We start from the raw sequence: 17,988 nt of genomic DNA, 5'->3' as shown, positions 1-17,988 counted from the left end.
TGACAAGGCAGTGATGATAAAGAATGCATCAAAATATATTTTGGCGGTACAATTCTCAGTATTTGCAACCACTCTGATGCACTAAAGAGCTAATATGAGGAGCTAAGGCTGACCTCTAATTTTCTGGCTTGAATAACTAACTGGCATCTGCAAAACCGATAGGAAAGTTCTGTGGCAGTCAGCTGTGGAAGAAGTTGAGATAACTAAGGAGGTAATATAGAAAGAAGAGGAAGGACTTTGTACTTGCTGCGATAATTACTTTTGAGAGAATAGGTATTTCCTAAACAACAAATGAATTTTCTAAAATTTTAGAAACACAGGAAAAATATTACAGCAAGTAATCAACCAGTTTTATATCAGAAATACCACATCTACCAGCCAGCCTCACCATGTTGCTTCACTGACTGAGGCAGCATCAGCAAATGTTATTACAGCACCTCATTCGTCCTAGAAGTAAAGGATCTGTCAGTATTTCCATTATAAACTTCAATTTTCAGGGGTTTATAACTTGGCTATTTTAAAATCACATCAGGCTGAAACTTGCAAGTAATAAAACATTTTAAAAAATAGATTTCATGCATTTTTTGTCAAGGTCTAGTTAAAATATTGCCTAATTTATTTGAGATAAAGTGACGTATAGTTAATATATTGTGAGACAAATGTTTAATTAAAACTACTTTTTATTTTAAAGTTTCTGGAAATAATTACACTTTATAAGAATGTCACATTTTATATGTATAGATTGGATGTAGATGGTCCACAAACATTATACTGAAGCAATTTTAACACATCAGAGCAGAACTTGGCATATGCACTGCAGCTTTGAATGAATTCCTTTCCAATAAAACTCGCTGTAAATTGGTTGTTTCTTTTTTTTTTTTTAGTAACAATAACATGTTCAATTTTATTTTATAAATAGGTATTTATTTATTTATTTATTTATTTGCCAGACAGAATTTAGTTTCGAAGGTATCATTCAATTAAAAATATACTATCTTCTGTTTGGTATGCAGAGTTTAGATTTCATTTTAGTAATGTAATTTACTAACATATGAATGGCAAGTTCATCTAAGGCCTTTTGTAAAATCAGTTAAGCAGAAAACCTGCCTTAAAGTGTAAAAACATTCTCTTCTCTTATAAGGTACAGGAAAAAACACTGTGCTATAGAACTAAAAAAGAAAATCAAATACTACACATCAGGCAAGGTGGAGCATGCAAAGATGAGTAAGGAGGGTGAAGTATTACATGGTAGTACCCAGGTCAGGAGGGTGAAGTATTACATGAGGTGATGCAGCAATGCCTTCCACCAGGGGAGATGAGGAAACCCCAATAGCGAGGTAGGATTTAAGCAGAACCGCCAAGGTAGGTTGTACATTTCAAAGCCAAGAGGCAGTCAGGGAGCCGGCTTGAGAGCAAAGGAAAGGAACTAAGGTTGTGTAGTGTTTTCTAGGACCGTGCCACCGCAGGTCACAGGAACTGAATCACATTTACGCATATGCCTTCTGTGCCTGTTGTGAGCATTTCTGAAAAATGTGTGTACAAACGCGCCTGCTCCTATACCTATTGATCAACAGGGTAAGTCAGTCCAATGCAAAACGCACTCCATTGGGTTCTTGATAAACAGATTTGAATACTAGGAAGAAACTCTTACACTGGGGAAAATTTGCTCATAGAGTCTTATAGTGACAAAAATAGTCCACAGAAAATTGATGTCATGAATGATCTTTCCATAGATCTAAAAAATGGCATTGGAAGCCTAACCCAAATAACTCAGTACATATAAAATACTTGTCCCATTTGGTTAGGAGAGTTTTGTTCTTAGTTACAATCTCATTTTTTTAAAAAAGATGTGTTTATGCATATAAGAACTGGGGTGTAGGCCAGAGGTGCCGGGGGTGAGGAGGGGGTGAGAGGATTCACCAGAGACAGAGTGGGGAGCAGAACAGACCACTGAATTACACTGCTAAGGGTAGCAGCCGGGGAGTAGGGAGAGGTCTACTGTGCCATGTGGGTCAGCTCCTTGGCCAGGGATCAAACTCATGCAGCAGTGCTGGCAATAGCTTGATAGTGCTGAGACTTTACCCTGAGCCACCAGGGAGGATCCTCAGTTACAATTTCAATAAAGAAAAATTCATGTGTGCAGAAATAAAGTATATAAAATGCATTTGCTCACATGATGCAAAATATAAGTTCAACTTTATTTTGAAAATTTTTTTCTGATAAATAATACAGCATATTATTTGGGTCAATTATCTAATAGCTTTAATTTTCTAGAATTATCTCAAAACTTTTAAGAATTTACAAACTTATCTGGAAGTTAGGATAGTATTTGTAAATTTAAAAATAACCGACATTTTAGAATAAATTCTAAAATAAAATGTTTATTAATATTGATTATAAGAAATAATGAATGCAAATATTATGAAAATACCAGCATATACCAGCACCAAATCTATACTAAAACTTTATCCATGACCATAAAATGGGGACAAAACTGTCTGTAACAAACGGTGCTGGGGGGCAAAACAGGGAATAGTCACCCAAAAAGATGCTGCCTTTTGTGGTTCTTAACTGCCAAAAATAGAAAACAATCAATCCCTTAATTTAAGAGAATAGCAAATGTCAGACTGTCTCTAAATAATTATTATCCATCATTAAAAAGACTGCATCAGAATTGACTTAGACAGGAAGAAAGCTGTTATGAAACAATATATATTTGAATTAAAAGTATTAATGCTGATAGATTTTGTTTATCTTGCCAGTCATATTGTTAGATTATTTTCTTTCTCAGACATTTTGTCTCATCTCCTGTATCTGTCTTCTGAGTGTTTTGAGTTTCTGTACTTTGAAAACAGTTTTTTTCTTAAAAACATACTGATAGGTTGCCACCACTTTCATTCTCTCCGACATTTTACTGAATACTGTTGTATTCTTTCATTATTTTTTCAGTAATCTCTCTCTCTCTCCGTCCCTGAATATCTATTGCTGTCCTCTGTGCATTTTTTATACGTACCTTTCTTCCTCTTTATCTATTATTAAATTTACATTCATCCAAATTATGCTGAAAATCCTTAACTGTTAAGTTTTATGCTTTTAAGTGGAAAACTCAAGGATTATTTACTTGAATTGTAAAAAAAAATACGTGAATTACATAGGGATTAAATATCTAAATTTAAAAATTAAATAATGAAAATGGAAAAGAATTGAGGAGCATTATCCCGATTTTTAATTAGGAAAAGACTTCTTTACCAGGAAAGAAACTCAGAAGCAATGACAAACAAAATTACTAGATTTGGATTAGTGAAAATGGAGAAATTCTGAATGACCCAAAATTAATGAAGTGAAAAAAAATCTATATAGCACATATGATAGACTATTCTATATTAACAATCCTCCAATAGTCATAAAATCCAATAGAAACATGGATAAAGAGTAAATTTATAGAAAAATAAATGCCAAGAACCAAAGAATACAAAAAAGATACCCAATCACTGAGCATTACTGTAATCATAGACTAATAAAATTTAAAAAGTCAGAAAGTTTACCTATAAAATTAATAAAATCCAGATGAGTGGGGGTATCAAAAAACACTTATTCAGGCCTCCCTGGTGGCTCAGAGGGTTAAGAAGCAACCTGTGAAGCTACCCACAGCCAATGCAGCATGAGTTCGATCCCCAGACAGGGAGATACCCACATGGTGCAACAGACCTCTCCTGACTCACCCGCTGCTCCCTTCAGCAGTATGTTTCAGTCAACCTGCCTGGTATTTTCCCCACTCTGTGTTGGGTAAATCCTCTCACCCCCCCCACACCTCTGGCCTGTACCCAGTTCTTGTATGCATAAATAAATCTTTATAAAAATAAAAGAAACACTTATTCATAAATCTTTTTTGGGAATGTCTATTATAACAATCTTTCAGAAAACAATCTCAGAATTTATGAAAATTGAAGATAAGCAAAATACTTAGGGACATTTATTCTACAGATATGAAAACAATAGTTAATATGATAATATTTATAAGGATATTAATTTAACATTTATTCATCAATCAGCAAATCATTGGCTGCATAAGCTAGGAGTCTATTCCTTTATTCTCCTTATTTGGAGAATTCAAATTAATGTAATTACTAAGTAAATTAAGAGTTGCAGAACATAGCATAATGCGACTTTTATAAAAAAATACATAAAAGTTGGAATAGAAAATATTCTAGGGGGTGAAACTATGGGTAACATTTTTTCTCCTGTCTGTAATTTGAAATTTGATGTGGTCAGCATGCATTACTGTCATAATAAAAACAATACTATCAAAATAATAGTTTTTCAAAATAGCTTTCAGTAAAATTCTGTCAAAATATGTAGCCCCGCTCTGTCCTTGCTGTTCCTTTCTGGAATCTAACATAAAGCATACCTTGATGAGTTTATCAATTCAGAGCAGTAAGTGAGAAGATCCTGTTTGCGTCCTTCTGCAGAGGAAGAAATGCAGATTCACGCTACCCCACAAGATGAGGCCTGAGATAATCGTGGAGAGCCTGTGAGGGTCTATCCTGACAGTAAATGAAGTGCATGTGGGTTTATAATTCCTTCTGGGGGTTTTGACAATTTTCTGAAATCTTATCCATTAATGTCTGGTGGGCAAGAGAAGATTGGCAGATATCCACCTGTCAAATAGTAGTGAGGAAGAAATCTGAGTACACTATTTTGAAAAAAAATTTATCAGCTTTAATAAATTACACCTTGGTTTCATTTGCAGCCTTTGTCATAATTTTTGATCTTTCTTTTTGTTTATGGAAATCCTAAAAAATAAAACAATCATTCTGAAAGTTTTTTCAAGCCTTTGTTTTACACCTTGCAAAATTTTATTTCTAAAGTTTCAATAAAGTCCTCTTTGGCAAGCTTTATTCCGTGTTCTCAGGAAGCAATTGACAGATCCAGGAGTAGACTCATAGACTATAAGTTGACTAAGGAGTCTTATAATGGAGGCAAGCCCAATTATTGCACGGTCCATCAATGATCTTATCAGTATTCCTGGTATTACTGAAATTTCCATGTAGAGATTAGAAGTTGCCTTAAGACCATGATTGAAAGAACTCTCTAAGGGCATTTGTCTTTTTGTTTCTTAAAGAATTATCCATTTATGTATACAAGAGCTGGGGTACAGGCCAGAGATGCGGGAGGTGAGAGGACTTGCCAGAGACAGAGCAGGGAACAGAACAGGCATATTGACCGAAGTACACTACTGAGGGGAGCAGCGGGTGAGCCAGGAGAGGTCTACTGCGCCATGTGGGTTGCTCCCCGGTCGGTCCGGGGATCCAACTCGTGCTACAAAAGCTGCGGACTTTCTCATCGTGTGGTGCTCAACCGCTTGTGCCACCAGGAAGGCCCAGCATTTGTTTTTTCCATTCATAGTCTTTGCCTAGAATGGCATTTTGTCCCCTTATGTAAATTTCATTTGGTTTAAAAGATTCATTTCCTCAATAAATATTTACTGAATACTTACGTGCATGATGCCATATAATTTTTTAGCCTAAACAATAGCAAACAAGAGACAAGATTCCTGCTCCCATAAATCTTGGATTGTAGGAAAGATACTAACTAAATTTAAGATAACAAGAGGAACAGATTACCTGTTGGGGAAAGAGGACTGTCTTCATCATGGTAGTCGAGGACGGACTTTCCAAGCTTTTAAACAGAGAACAGAGAACTGACATTGGAAGAGAGAGGTGACAGAAGAGAAAGTGAAACATGCCATCTAAGGCAAGAAGAGTCTGGAGGGCCTCCCTGGTGGCGCAGTGGTTGAGCGCTGGGTTGCGAAGCTGCCCACAGCCTCTGCAGTGCCGGTTCGATCCCCCTCTGCCAGTGAGGGGCCCACAAAACAAACAAACAAACAAAAAACAACCATATACAAAATACACACACATATATGTATTTCTTTTTTTTTTTTTTTCACACATATATGTATTTCATTTGTTTTTTGATTTATATATTTTGGTTTGGTTTTGCCTGATTTGTTTCTCCATATTCCACCAAGTGTTCCACCCACGGGCCACAATTGGCAAGGGTTCATCTTTGTTATACCTGAGTAGATTGTCATTATGTGGCTTCCACAGCTTGGTCTTTGTAAATGGCTCTGCAATGAACATAGGAGGGCATATATCCCCTCTAATTAGAGTTAGCGCTTTTGCATTCTGCAGGTAGATAGGGGTGGAATTGCTGGATTGTGTGGTAGATCTATTTTTAAAATTTTAAGATATTTCCATATTGTTTTCAATAGCAACTGGAACAGTCTACATTTCTGCCAACAGTATATGAGGGCTTCCTTATTTCCACATCCTCGCCAACACTTGTTTCTGGACTTTGATATGAACCATTCTCACAGATTGGAGATGGTATCTCATTGTGGTTTTCCCTAGTGATAAGTGATGATGAGCAGTTTTCATGTGCTTGATGGTCATCTGTGTGTCTTCTTTGATTTATATTTATATATACATATATATTTATTTTTATATTAGGTTTGAGATATCTAATATATCCAAGTGAAGATGACAATTAAGCAGTTGTATGAGTCTGAACCTCAGCAGAGATGACAACATAAATTTGAGAGTCCTTAGCATATAGATAGTATACTGTTTAAAGTATTGGGAATGACAGATCACTTAAGGAGGGAATTGAAAGAAGAGAAGGTTAAGTGTAATTTAGTGATAAAGAATTGCAAACCACTATCTATAGAAAATTGGTTGCATAAGCTATGGATGATGCATTCCACACATTTTCATATTTCTATTAATAAGATTAATGTGTATACATACATTGGCTTCATAAGATATTCAGTATATCTATTTTAACCTGGAAAAAAAAAACATATTTCAGAGTAACAGATAATATGTTCACATTTTTGTAAAAAAAAATCTACAGAAATATAAGTTTAAGTTTATGTACTAGGGACATTCTCAATTATGAGGAATAGATTATTAACTTTTCCTTTCTAAACATTTAACTTGTATTTTATTCATGCAACTTTAAAAAAAAAAATCTAGTGAAAAACAGCCATAGACAAATGACAGTAACAACATCCTATCAAGGTTGCATTCATTTATTTATACAAGAACCGGAGTACAGGCCAGATGCACGGGAGGGTGAGAGGATTCACCAGAGACAGAGTGGGGAACAGACCAGGCAGACTGATGAAATACACTGGTGAGGGGAGCAGCGGGCGAGACAGGAGAGGTCTGTTGCGCCATGTGGGACCCTCGCGGCCGGCCGGGATCGAACAGGCACTGCAGAGACTGTGGACAGCTTTACAGCACTGCGCTCAACCGCCTTCGCCACCAGTGGAGGCCCTATCAAGGTTGCATTTATACCCTTTCTATCCTTTTCTGATTTTTTTAACTAGCTCCTTCCCCAGTACTTTTACTCTCAACCTGCATTGCAAGGCTCACCTAGGGAGACTGTCCTTAGGCTGTAGAAATTTCTGTGTCTGCCCAAGTGAGGGCTGAGTAGTCCCAGGAATTTGTCTTCTCCGGGAGAGCCATGAACCAATGCCTGATGGCTAAGAAGGTATGAGTGTAGAGCTCCATTGTTACCTAATAGGGAGCATTCAGAAATATGACCTAAGCTGTCTCCTTAGCATCTCTGCAGGACTGAGCCCAAGTTCCCTATCTTAGGACTTGGTTTATTATCACACTCTAGACTGGTCTCCTTCCCTTCATAGTCTCACCTTCCCACTGACTTCTAGTGTTTTCTGGAAATACTTCCTAATAAATATATTTACATGTACACTTGTCTGAAGGTCTGTTCCTGGGGATCCTGCCTGAAACTATGGACCAGCCTATTTTAAGTGCCAAGAGATGTCACCTTAACTCTAGACACCCAGGCAGCTTGGATTGGATAAGTAGTATGGGAGGGGTTAGGTGCTCAGACTTTGGGAGATGAGTCCCAGACTCTGCCATTCACCCTCCATGTGGCCCTTGGCCAATTCACCAAACTACTTCACGTCTTTGTTTTCTTACCTGTAAGACCACGTTCAAAAATTAAGATAATGCACTTAAAGTGCATCTAGCACATGCTAAGCACTCAGTGGCTTTTAAAAAATAACAAGGATGCTTTCTATAAGTATTGTGATTCTTTATCTCTACGTATACTGTTGCATTTCCAACAAAAGGGGGAGTTTCCCTAGATGAAAATTTATAATAGGTATGGAGTCTTCCTTAGGATGAAAGCTGCTCTTTGCAGAACAATATTTTATTATGTATAACTCATGAAGTAAACAATCATTGATTTTAATGGAACTTTGCACAGTATGATTAATATACCATTATTGCATAAAAACATTCCACATGCTGAGAAGTAGTAGCTGGTGCATTAGAATATCATTTGTTCTAAAGTTTTAGCAAATGCTTTTTTCACTGATCAAACCTATGAATGCCATATGGCATAATATAAATCAGAAAATGAATCAAAAAATGAAATATCATATGTCTCTAAAACCACATCTCTTTTTAGCTCTGAATATTGTGTATATCATTTTAATGTCTTAAATAACATAAATAAATAACATCCCTATTTATCGGCTGGTGTAATGACCACATCCTTTACGGGTCTAGTTTTACTTTTAAGAACTTTGTTAGAGTAACTCAACTGCTCTATCTTCTATTTGGATAAAGTCTTATCATCCTGAAGCCCATTTTTCTTGGACTTACTTCTATGGAATTAATTTATATGTGACTTTATCTTATAATAATGCCTAAGTTCTATAATTCCCCTGGTTGTGGTTCAAGTAAAAAAAGGTAGCTGATATTGAATTCTATTTATTACAAACAGCACTTTTCCTGGTAGTTTCTAATTTCATTTCATATTAAAATCCCCTTGTTGTAATTGCTGTCATTCCCTCTATGTTTTCCCCTAATTATTCTGAGTAGAGTAAATTCTCAATTATACAGGGACTATATTTAATCTGTGGATTTTCCAAATCCTCTCTTTTTAATTCCTTTTTTTTGGGTATATTCTTAACCATTTAAGTGTTTCCTATTTTTTATAATTTACCAGTTGATAAATGATAGTAGAGTGAGTTCACATTAAAATAAGCAGCTTGGTATTTTTATAGAAATTCCTAGTAGATACTGATTGCAATAAATGCATTAATGTTAACCATTTGTGGATCTTAATACTTTCTCCATCATCATATATAACTTAAAGCTGAAATGCCACATCATTCTTAAATATACTAATTTTACCAAGAGCAAAGCTGCATGTGTTTTTTTTTTTCCCCCCACGGCCTAATGTCATCCCCACTCCATACTATTATAAAATTGCACATAGGCGGGACAGTGGAATTTGGAAATTTTATTCATGAATTTGAGATTATAAATTCTTACATAAGAGAGTCCTTGAATAAGTTTAGAAATTAGGTTTGTATGAGAGGTTAAATGTGGTGGTTAATACTGGGGTGAAAGATGGAGATATGGGGGTGAAAGAATTCACTAAAGGCAGAGTGGAGAACAGAAAAAAGTAGTTTATTGAATACACTGCTGAGAAGAGCAGCTGGCAAGAGGAAAGAGGTCATCTGCTCCTGTTTTGCGGTTCTCCTTTATGACGGGCTTTCTCAGGTTTTTATTCATGACTGGGGGAGTCGGTCTCTACAGGTTGTTCTCTGCTAAGACCTTGGGTTTGGGTGGGCTTCTGTGGTGGAGGTGTCCTGCCTCCTGCCTAGTTGCTTGCCCTGTTTCTACATTCCTGGAAATTCTCCATAGTCCCCTGTTGGTCATCTGGGCCTGTGGCCAGGCTCTCATGACAACTCTAAAGGGGATCCCCTTCCTTATCTATTGATATTTTGTGTCTCCCAGCTCCTTCAGCTAAGCAAAGTGCAGGTACTAAGTTTAACTCTATGAAGGTGTTAAGTGCTGGTACTAAGTTTAACTCTTAACACTCTCCTGGTGTTAAGGACAAAGTTGTATATTATAAAAAAGCAATCGTTTTTAATCAATTGAGATTTTTTTTTGAGTCCACAACTCTCAAAAAATCTTACCCTAAGTATATCTTGAGGTCAGCAAAATGTATGCATGGGGATCCTAATCTTTATTTATTTGCTTTGCTTACTAACTTCTGGTCTTTTCAACACCAAGATGTTTTTTAAAGCTGTCTTTGACTCTGGAAAACACCTATTGTCCGCAATTCCCTCTAAACAGCAGGTACCGGTACTCAACTACTCCCTTCCACTCTATAAGTAAACATTTTTATTCCCTCTTCCTGCTGCTTTTTCTTTATGACCAAAATTCTAAAATAGATTTATTTTAAAATGTGATTGCAGCCTCCTTGCAGCCTGTCCCACACCATTCCATTTTTCCTGTAAGAAGATTTGCATTGAAAAGATATGTAAACCCAGGGCCTCCCCATGGCACAGTGGGTTGAGGGCAGCGATGTGAAGCTGTCTTGCAGCCTCGGCAGCACCGGTTCAGTTCCCAGCCGGCCAGGGAAATTCCCACATGGCGAGGCAGACTTCTCCTGTCTTGCCCGCTGCTCCCCTCACCAGTGCTCTGTCTGTCTTCACTCTCCCGTGCCTCTGGCCTGTACCCCAGCTCTTGTATAAATAAAATAAATCTTTTAAAAAAAAAAAAGACATGTAAACCCAAGGAATTTTGAATTGCTTTAATTTCTGGAAAGGTAACAAAGGACAGAATGTTCTGAAACAAGCATGTTTCTGTAAAATGAGTGAAATTAAAAGATACTGGTAAGTAGAGGAGCAACGTCAGAACATAATGTGGGAGGTGACTGATTCATATGTGATTATTCCTATGATTAATATGTAACACTACCAGGTAGCAACCACCAAACACAAAGTCCAAATGTCAGACAAGTGCTTGTTTTTAGAGTTAAAAAGCTACATAGTTGACTGAAATCTTCATTATTAACAATGATGCATTTAATTATCAAAGATACCAAAGTCGGATAATTCTAATGTTATTGGCCTTATCTTAATTTTTATTAAAATTCTAAGTCTATATTCCTTTGTTCTAACCATCTTTTCCTACAAGCATGTAAGATATTTTGAAAAATAGTCTTATTACATCCTCCCCATCATCACTTTAGACAATTCTGACACATTTTTTGGAAGAGGTTTGGCAAGCTAATAATCTTCTTTCTGTTATATTTAAGACTCAGTCAGCAACTGTTCTAGGTTTAGAAAGAGCTGTAGAACACGCCAAAATTTCCTTAAGATTGTCTTTATGTCTGAGAATTTCATACATTCAGAGACTTTGATTCTATAAAATGTGTGATTAAATAAAGGGCGTGATTCAATCAGACATCCCTCTATACAAACAATTTGGGGCACGAATTTCATAGGAAATAAAAATGGTCTAATTCAGAGTTATTTGTCCCTTTCTACAACCTCCTTACTCTCAGAACGTTTGCAGGTGTTACAGAAAGTAATCTTGCAGGTATTACAGAAAACATTTTAATGCCAAAAGTATTCGAAGAGGAAAAAGCTACATAAATTCCAACAAGACATGTAATATTCATTATAATTGAGAAAGATCAATCAAGGAAAAAGATTGGGTATGCAAATAAGAGCCAGATACACACTTAAAAAACACGCAAGTGGCCCATAAATTTGATTCAGCTTTCGAATAGCCAATACAAGAAGGGTCATCTACCCAAAATACTATGTCCATTAGCTGAAATAAAGTTATCTGCAGGACATAGATTTATGAACATCTGAGGATTTTTCTGGGAGGATCTTACAATGTATGTTATAGTATTTTTGTACTTGGGAGAAATTTTAAGCATGGACTTGATGAGGCCTGGCTGCTCTCCCTTTCTTTAGCAAAGGTAAGATTGAATTGGAAAATTGGAATAAAGTGTTCCTAGGATAAATAATGTATGCAAATTACTGGTATAAGTAATTTTGTTTCCTCATGGTATCCTAGTTCTTTGAGGGTAGGATTTGTTTTTTTTTTTTAATCATAGCACTTGTTATAGTTGGTGTTCATTAAAGAATTAAAAGGGAGGGTCTCCCCAGTGGCGCAGCGGTTGAGCACTGGGTTGTGAAACTGCCCGCAGCCTCTGCAGCGCAAGTTAGATGCAAGTTAGATTCTGGCCGCCAGTGAGGAGGGTCCCACATGGCGCAGCAGACCCTCTCGCGCTTCTGACTGTACCCAGTGCTTGTATAAATAAATCTTTAAAAAAAAAAAAATTAAAAGGGGTTAGGGTTCGGATTAAAAAGAAAGAAAAAAAAATGAAATGAATGCCTCTTTGCTCTTCTGCACCAAGCCCCTATAGCCAGGATGGCAGTTATCTACCTTTGCTAATGTGTTAAGGATTCAGTTTCCTGGGGGCCTCAGAAAGAACAACACATTTGATGGGCTCTTAAGGAAATGGGTTGAGGAAGTGTTTCGGTGAACACCTAGTATTTGTTAACCTTAAGATCTGTATACTGAAAGTGGTTCTTTGAGGTCTATGAGACAGATCTCCAATGAGAATTCTTAAACTAACTTTTCCCTGTTTCCTTCATTTATTTAAAAACTGTTGTCATGCATTTCAGAGGCATGTCCTTGTTTTTAAATTAAAGCATGCAAGAATAACATAATCAATACATTTTTGGCTTGGGGTTAGGAACTGAAATACTTGTGCTTAATTGCCTAGAATTAGTTCTATAACCTTAGCCAAATCCTTCTCTATGTAACTTTTTCCTAGTAATATAAAGCAAAGATAATTACCTGCCTTCTCTAACACCTCCACCAACCCAGTTTTCAGTCCATTATAATTTACTTTCTGGTTTATACTATGAATATACCTATTTGGAAGCTGCAATTATATTTTATTGGTTTGTATCTTAAGTGCTTATCACAAAGACTGTTAAATTATATGCCCAGTAAAATGTCCATTGGTTGAGTGAATTAATGGAAATATTTGGAAAGTTTCACAGTGCTAAACAAATGTAAGCTATTAGAGGAAAGCAGGTAGAACTTCACCATGCTTTTCTTTTCTTAGGAATGGTAGTTCTTCCAGTGGCCTAAATGGCACTAAGGAATCAGTACCAGTTTATACAGGGATTGGACAGTGCCTGGATGTTGGTGCATCTCACACTCTCATCCTTCTAGAAGTGTCTTCATCCCAAAGATCTTGGCCTTCCTCTGGATCATCTGGGCTTTGGTGTCATATATCGTTCCTCATACACAGCCATGCTGATGCTGTCAAACAAAACCTGTAAAAAAAAAAATAAAAAAGCTAAATATTTATTCTGTAGCACTGCATGTGTCTAACTGCTCCAGGTTGGCATATTACTTTTCTGTAATTATAACAGGTAAGAGTTTTTGAGCTCTTACAGGCCAGACAGGATGTGCTTACATGCACTAACTCATTATACTCTCACATTTAGATGGAGCTGGTACAACTGCACTGGTACAACACCATCCCTAACTCCACCCCTCAGTCTGGAATAGGTGTTTTCCAGAGTCACTGGGGTGCCAAAAGATTATTTTGCCTAAGGTCACACAGAGGAAGAGTGGTGGACAATAGCTTCCTGCCTGAGTTGTCTGGCTTCAGTGCAAGCTTTTAATCACTAAGCTATGCTGCCTCTTGACTGATAATTTCAGTGGTTGTATTTTTATAGTAATTGATTTTGCTTTTGGGAAACAGTAAGAATTTTAAAGCTTTTTATCCTAATTATGAAACACCTTTTACTTAGGTATCCAAAGTCTAACTTGCATTTTCTCTGTGTACATATTCTGGTAATGAGAACTCAGCAACTTACGTATATATAAAGCATATATTGAAAGAATTGGATTTGGAAGAATGTTCTCATCTCCCCATACACCAAAGGGATTGTTATAGCAAGTTCAAAAAAACAAAAACCAGAAAACTACTCAAAATCACACACTAAAATTCTAAATAGATAACTGTTCAGCTTAAGATATAGTTGACCCTAAGATAAGGAGCTATTTTATACCTGGAGCTTGTATAAAATTTTATAGTCCGTTAACTATCTTGACATCAAATTGGTGACAACTGTACTGCTTGCTAATTCAAGGATTTTGTAAAGCAAATGAGTTTGTACTTGTATATCTCCCTTCATAATGGCAGATGTCAGGTGTTAACATCAAATTTTAACAAATTAGTTTCAGTATATTTTCTGCTGTGAGATGACTAAAGGAGTGGAAAAATCAGTCACAATAAGCAAAACTGTTAAGAGTATTTCAGAAGACCAGTTTTTCACACCTGTTATTATTAGCATACAAAAGCTACTAGTATAAATAAACCATAGTTTAATTACCCTGCAGCTATAATCTGAAGGGGTTGTAACACTTAAGAATGGACAGTATGAAAAAGGCAGAAACATTATAACTCAAACATTACACAAGACTTCTTATTTCATCTATAAAAATAGAGAATGCCAATGTTTTATTTGCCACAGGGATGAGGGAAACATTGGTGAAATAAATTTGATAACATGACTCATACTTCATTACAAATGATTTTCCTAAATTCACAACTTTCACATTTGGCTGAGCTAAAAAGAAAAAAAAAAAAACAAAACACCCAACACTAAAAACGGAAGTTTCACTTGATGTAAGTAGGCCAAGTCACATGATCCCTCTAAATGAGGGAGTTGAAATGAGTACACTTTTCGAGCTGGGAAAATATTTTCCTTAATTTAGTGAGTTAAATAATTCACCCATAGTGATGCCAGGGTCAGGCTGAGAAATTTCCTTTTATAAGAATTACACGAATTTTTTTATGTAACATACATGAAACATTTTCTTTTTTTTTGGTTAAGTCTTCATAATAAAGACAAGAATAAAACCTATACTACTTCGCTGTCTTTTGGGTCTTTTTCTCTTGTATGTACGGTCTAGATTTCTTAGGTGTTCTTTTCAATTAGTCTTTTACTTAATGGAGTAAGGTGTCCACCAAGTTTAGCACCCTATGGAAGTAGTTTAGTGTAATTAATGAGGACGGGGTTATTTAAAATGCTTCCTCATTCTCCTCCGCTCCCTCTCTCCCCCTTAACAGTAGCAATGCTTATTTTTAAAATTATGAGGAATAAGGGCAGACTCTGCCCTTAGGATTAAGGAATAAGCCTAGGCTCTGCACCTGGAAAACGACAGTATATGGCTCTGGAGGGATACTAAAGTCCTATTTGAAATTTATGAAGTCTAACTAAACCCTTTTACCCTTTTTCCCTGGCTTCAGACATAGAGAAGGGGTGAGTGAGAGGGAAGTGCATGAAGTCTTCAAAAACTGATATTTTCATTCGTGTATTTTTTTTTTTTTCCGTATAACAAAAGAACTAGAAATACAAGTGCTTGGAACCACATGCTTCTGAGGCTTCAAAGCCCATTATTAATAAACACGTTTCCGCGGTTGGAGGGATCAGGATCACTTTTTAAATAAATCTTGCCAGCAGACTCTCCTGGAAAGGGGACAGAAATCACTCTCCCTCCAGAGAGCAGAAGGAGAAGGAAGGTCTTGCTCCCTAGTTGCAGGAGGATTTCCCTTTCTCCCGACCACCCCCCCCCCTTACGCCTCTACCACGCGGGGGCTGGCCGCCCTGGGAGGGAGCTGGGAGAAAAGGCACGCTCACTCCTCCATGGCAAAGTCTTTGGTCTTTTCCTCCTGGTCGCCCACTCTGTAGCGCAGCTGCACGCGCAGGAGCCGGTGGTCCTCCCGAGAGGGCAGCAAGGTGATCTCCCCGGAGATGTCCGTATCTTGCTCCACCTGCACAGGCTCGTTCAGGTAGAGGAGCGCCTGCTTCCAGTGCGTGACGGGGTGAAAAGGCGAGGTGGACAGCACCAGGGGTTTCTCCGAGTCCCCTCCGGGGAAGGTCACCTGGAACCAGACTGCAAAGCCGTGCATGGGCGCCGAGCCATAGCAACTGAAGCGAAAGCGCCCGCCCACCCCGGCCTCCAGCTCCTGCTCCAGGCCGGCGCGGGCCAGGTCGAGCTGAGCAAAGCGCTGCGGCCGGGCCAGCACATCCTCGCCGGACAGGCTCTCCACCATGATCTCCGAGCGGCCCATGAGGCAGCGCGTGGCGAAGCTCTCCAGGCAGCTCATGTCCACCCCGTAGTTCTGCTTCACCTGGCTCCAGAAGCCGAGGCGCAGCTCCAGCATCTGGTCGCTGATGGGCGCCACGAAGAGCTCGGCGGAGGCGGGCAGCAGCAGCCCGCCCTCCTTGAGCCACTTGGTCCGCGCGTGCAGCACAGAGCTCAGCATGGACTCGTGCAGGAGCCCGTAGCCCATCCACTCGCTCACGATGGCGTCCACCTGCTCCGGCAGCTCCACCGTCTCCACCGGGCCGGGCAGGACGTGCACCCGGTCCTCCAGCCCGTTGAGCCGCACCACCTCCCGGGCCTGCTGCCAGATGGCACTGGCCTCCACCGCGTAGACCCGCCGGGCGCCGGCCTGGGCGCAGAAGATGCTGAGGATGCCGGTGCCCGCGCCCACGTCCAGCACCGTCTTGCCCCGCAGCGCGGCCCAGTTGCGCAGGATGGCCAGGCGGTAGGCGTCGGTGCGGACGCGGTCGGCGATCATCTCCTCGTGGACCGACACGTCCGAGTAGCACTCGTAGTAGAGCCGGTCCCGCTCCCGCTTGGTCCTCCGGGGTCGCTCCTGGGTGGCCTCCTGCTCTCCGCCATCTTCCTCCTCGGCGCCCTCCCCTCCTGCGCTGCCGCCCCCCGACTCAAGCTTTCTTCTCTTGGGCAGCGACATCTTGGGCGCTCGGGCCGGCTCCCGGCGGGCGTTGCGCGGCTTCGCGGGGGCTTCTGGGAGTTGTAGTGCACTTCCTGCTTCCCACGCCCGGCGGGCGGGCGCAGCGGGAGGCGGCGCCGCGCACCTGTTGTGCCCTGGGAGGCTCGTCCCACCTGTGTTTTGTGACGCTGCGCGGTCCCCCTCCTGCGTTTGTCGGAATTGTTTTTCGCGTTCGCCCCTTTTTGGCGTGCACACACCCGCCTGAGATTGAAAATCTGCCTTTGTCCAGCTGCCTGACTGCCTGGTTTTTCCATACCATTATCTGGGCAGCACCTTTTGCTGACCTTCCCTGAACTGTTGCAAGGCTTTACACTGTCCACGCGTGGAGATTGAGAAATCGCACCATAGGTTTTACTTTCTTGTTGTCAGTGGAGTTGGGGTGCAAGGAAGGGGTGGGTAAAACTAAGTGAAAACCTAGCAATGGGAAACCTAAGGTCATTGCAGCTATTCCAATGAGACCCTGTTGGTTGAAGATGTAGGGCGAGTGTAAATGGTTAAATGTGAAAGGGTAAATGGTTTTCAGGGTTTTCTGCCCTCCCGCCGTTAGGATTGCTCTGCCTGATGGGGCACCTGCAGTTGTTACATTGGTGTAAGGTGTGTTACTTACTTCTGGGGGCCATGGGGGGGTATTGAGAGTCACCAAGAGAAGCAGAAGCAGGACAGAGGCAGGAGAGAGAAGGGGAGAAAGAAAGCCAGGAGAGAGAGAGAGAGAGAAGCCCAGAGTGAAGACTTGCCAGGGGCTTGGAGGCCTCCTGGGCCCCTGGCAGCCCTGCCTGTGGTGTACCTGGTTGCTGCACTACATGTAAAAGCTCAATAAAGCCTGAAAAAGCCACTGAGGACTCCAGAGCTCTCCTTTACGGTGTCTGTCCCATCACAGAAAACCTGCTCTGTGCCCTTCTTGACACTACAGCAAGTTATATAATTACTCTTGCCTTCAGTTACCCTTTCCCTACCTGCAGGAACTGCAGTCAAAGACTTGTTTCTGGTCTTTATTTTACTAAAATAGTTACTTGGTTCAGTCCTGTTCTGATAATTCTGTTGCTCCTTCCAGAATTAAATTTTGCAAGGGCTCAGACTGAACACAGTGAAAAGCAAAGGCGGTGTGCTGCGATGAAACCCACTGTTGGCATATTCTGGTAACCTATTGAAATTACTTTCTCCAGAAATAACTGAGTCATTCATGCCTTGGGATCACTTTCCCTCTGAAACTCATTTATTCGTCTCCTTATTTGGGCAAGATTGCTGCTC

The 17,988-nt window shown here is 39.7% G+C and overlaps 1 protein-coding gene across 2 annotated transcripts; it reads right to left on the bottom strand.

Annotated features, from left to right (window-relative positions):
• Nucleotides 1-10,624: 10,624 nt before the first annotated feature.
• Nucleotides 10,625-16,806, bottom strand: PRMT6 (protein arginine methyltransferase 6). 2 transcript variants are annotated; one of them, XM_037500164.2, is made up of 2 exons: nt 15,578-16,806; nt 10,625-13,198 (listed from the first exon to the last, which is right to left on the bottom strand). In XM_037500164.2, the coding sequence occupies exons 1-2, from the start codon at nt 16,699-16,701 to the stop codon at nt 13,150-13,152; spliced, it is 1,173 nt and encodes a 390-aa protein (XP_037356061.1). In that variant the 5' UTR covers nt 16,702-16,806; the 3' UTR covers nt 10,625-13,149. The 2 variants fall into 2 exon arrangements, with proteins under 2 accessions (XP_037356061.1, XP_037356062.1); XM_037500165.2 differs by having other exon boundaries at nt 13,163-13,198; nt 15,518-16,806.
• Nucleotides 16,807-17,988: the final 1,182 nt, after the last annotated feature.

Source organism: Talpa occidentalis, unplaced genomic scaffold (genome assembly GCF_014898055.3).
Source record: "Talpa occidentalis isolate TD23 unplaced genomic scaffold, MPIMG_talOcc4v2.1 talOcc4.9, whole genome shotgun sequence".
In the NCBI taxonomy this organism is placed as follows: Eukaryota; Metazoa; Chordata; class Mammalia; order Eulipotyphla; family Talpidae; genus Talpa; species Talpa occidentalis.
Note: the sequence above shows the minus strand (reverse complement) of the source record. Positions and strands in the feature narration are given on the sequence as shown.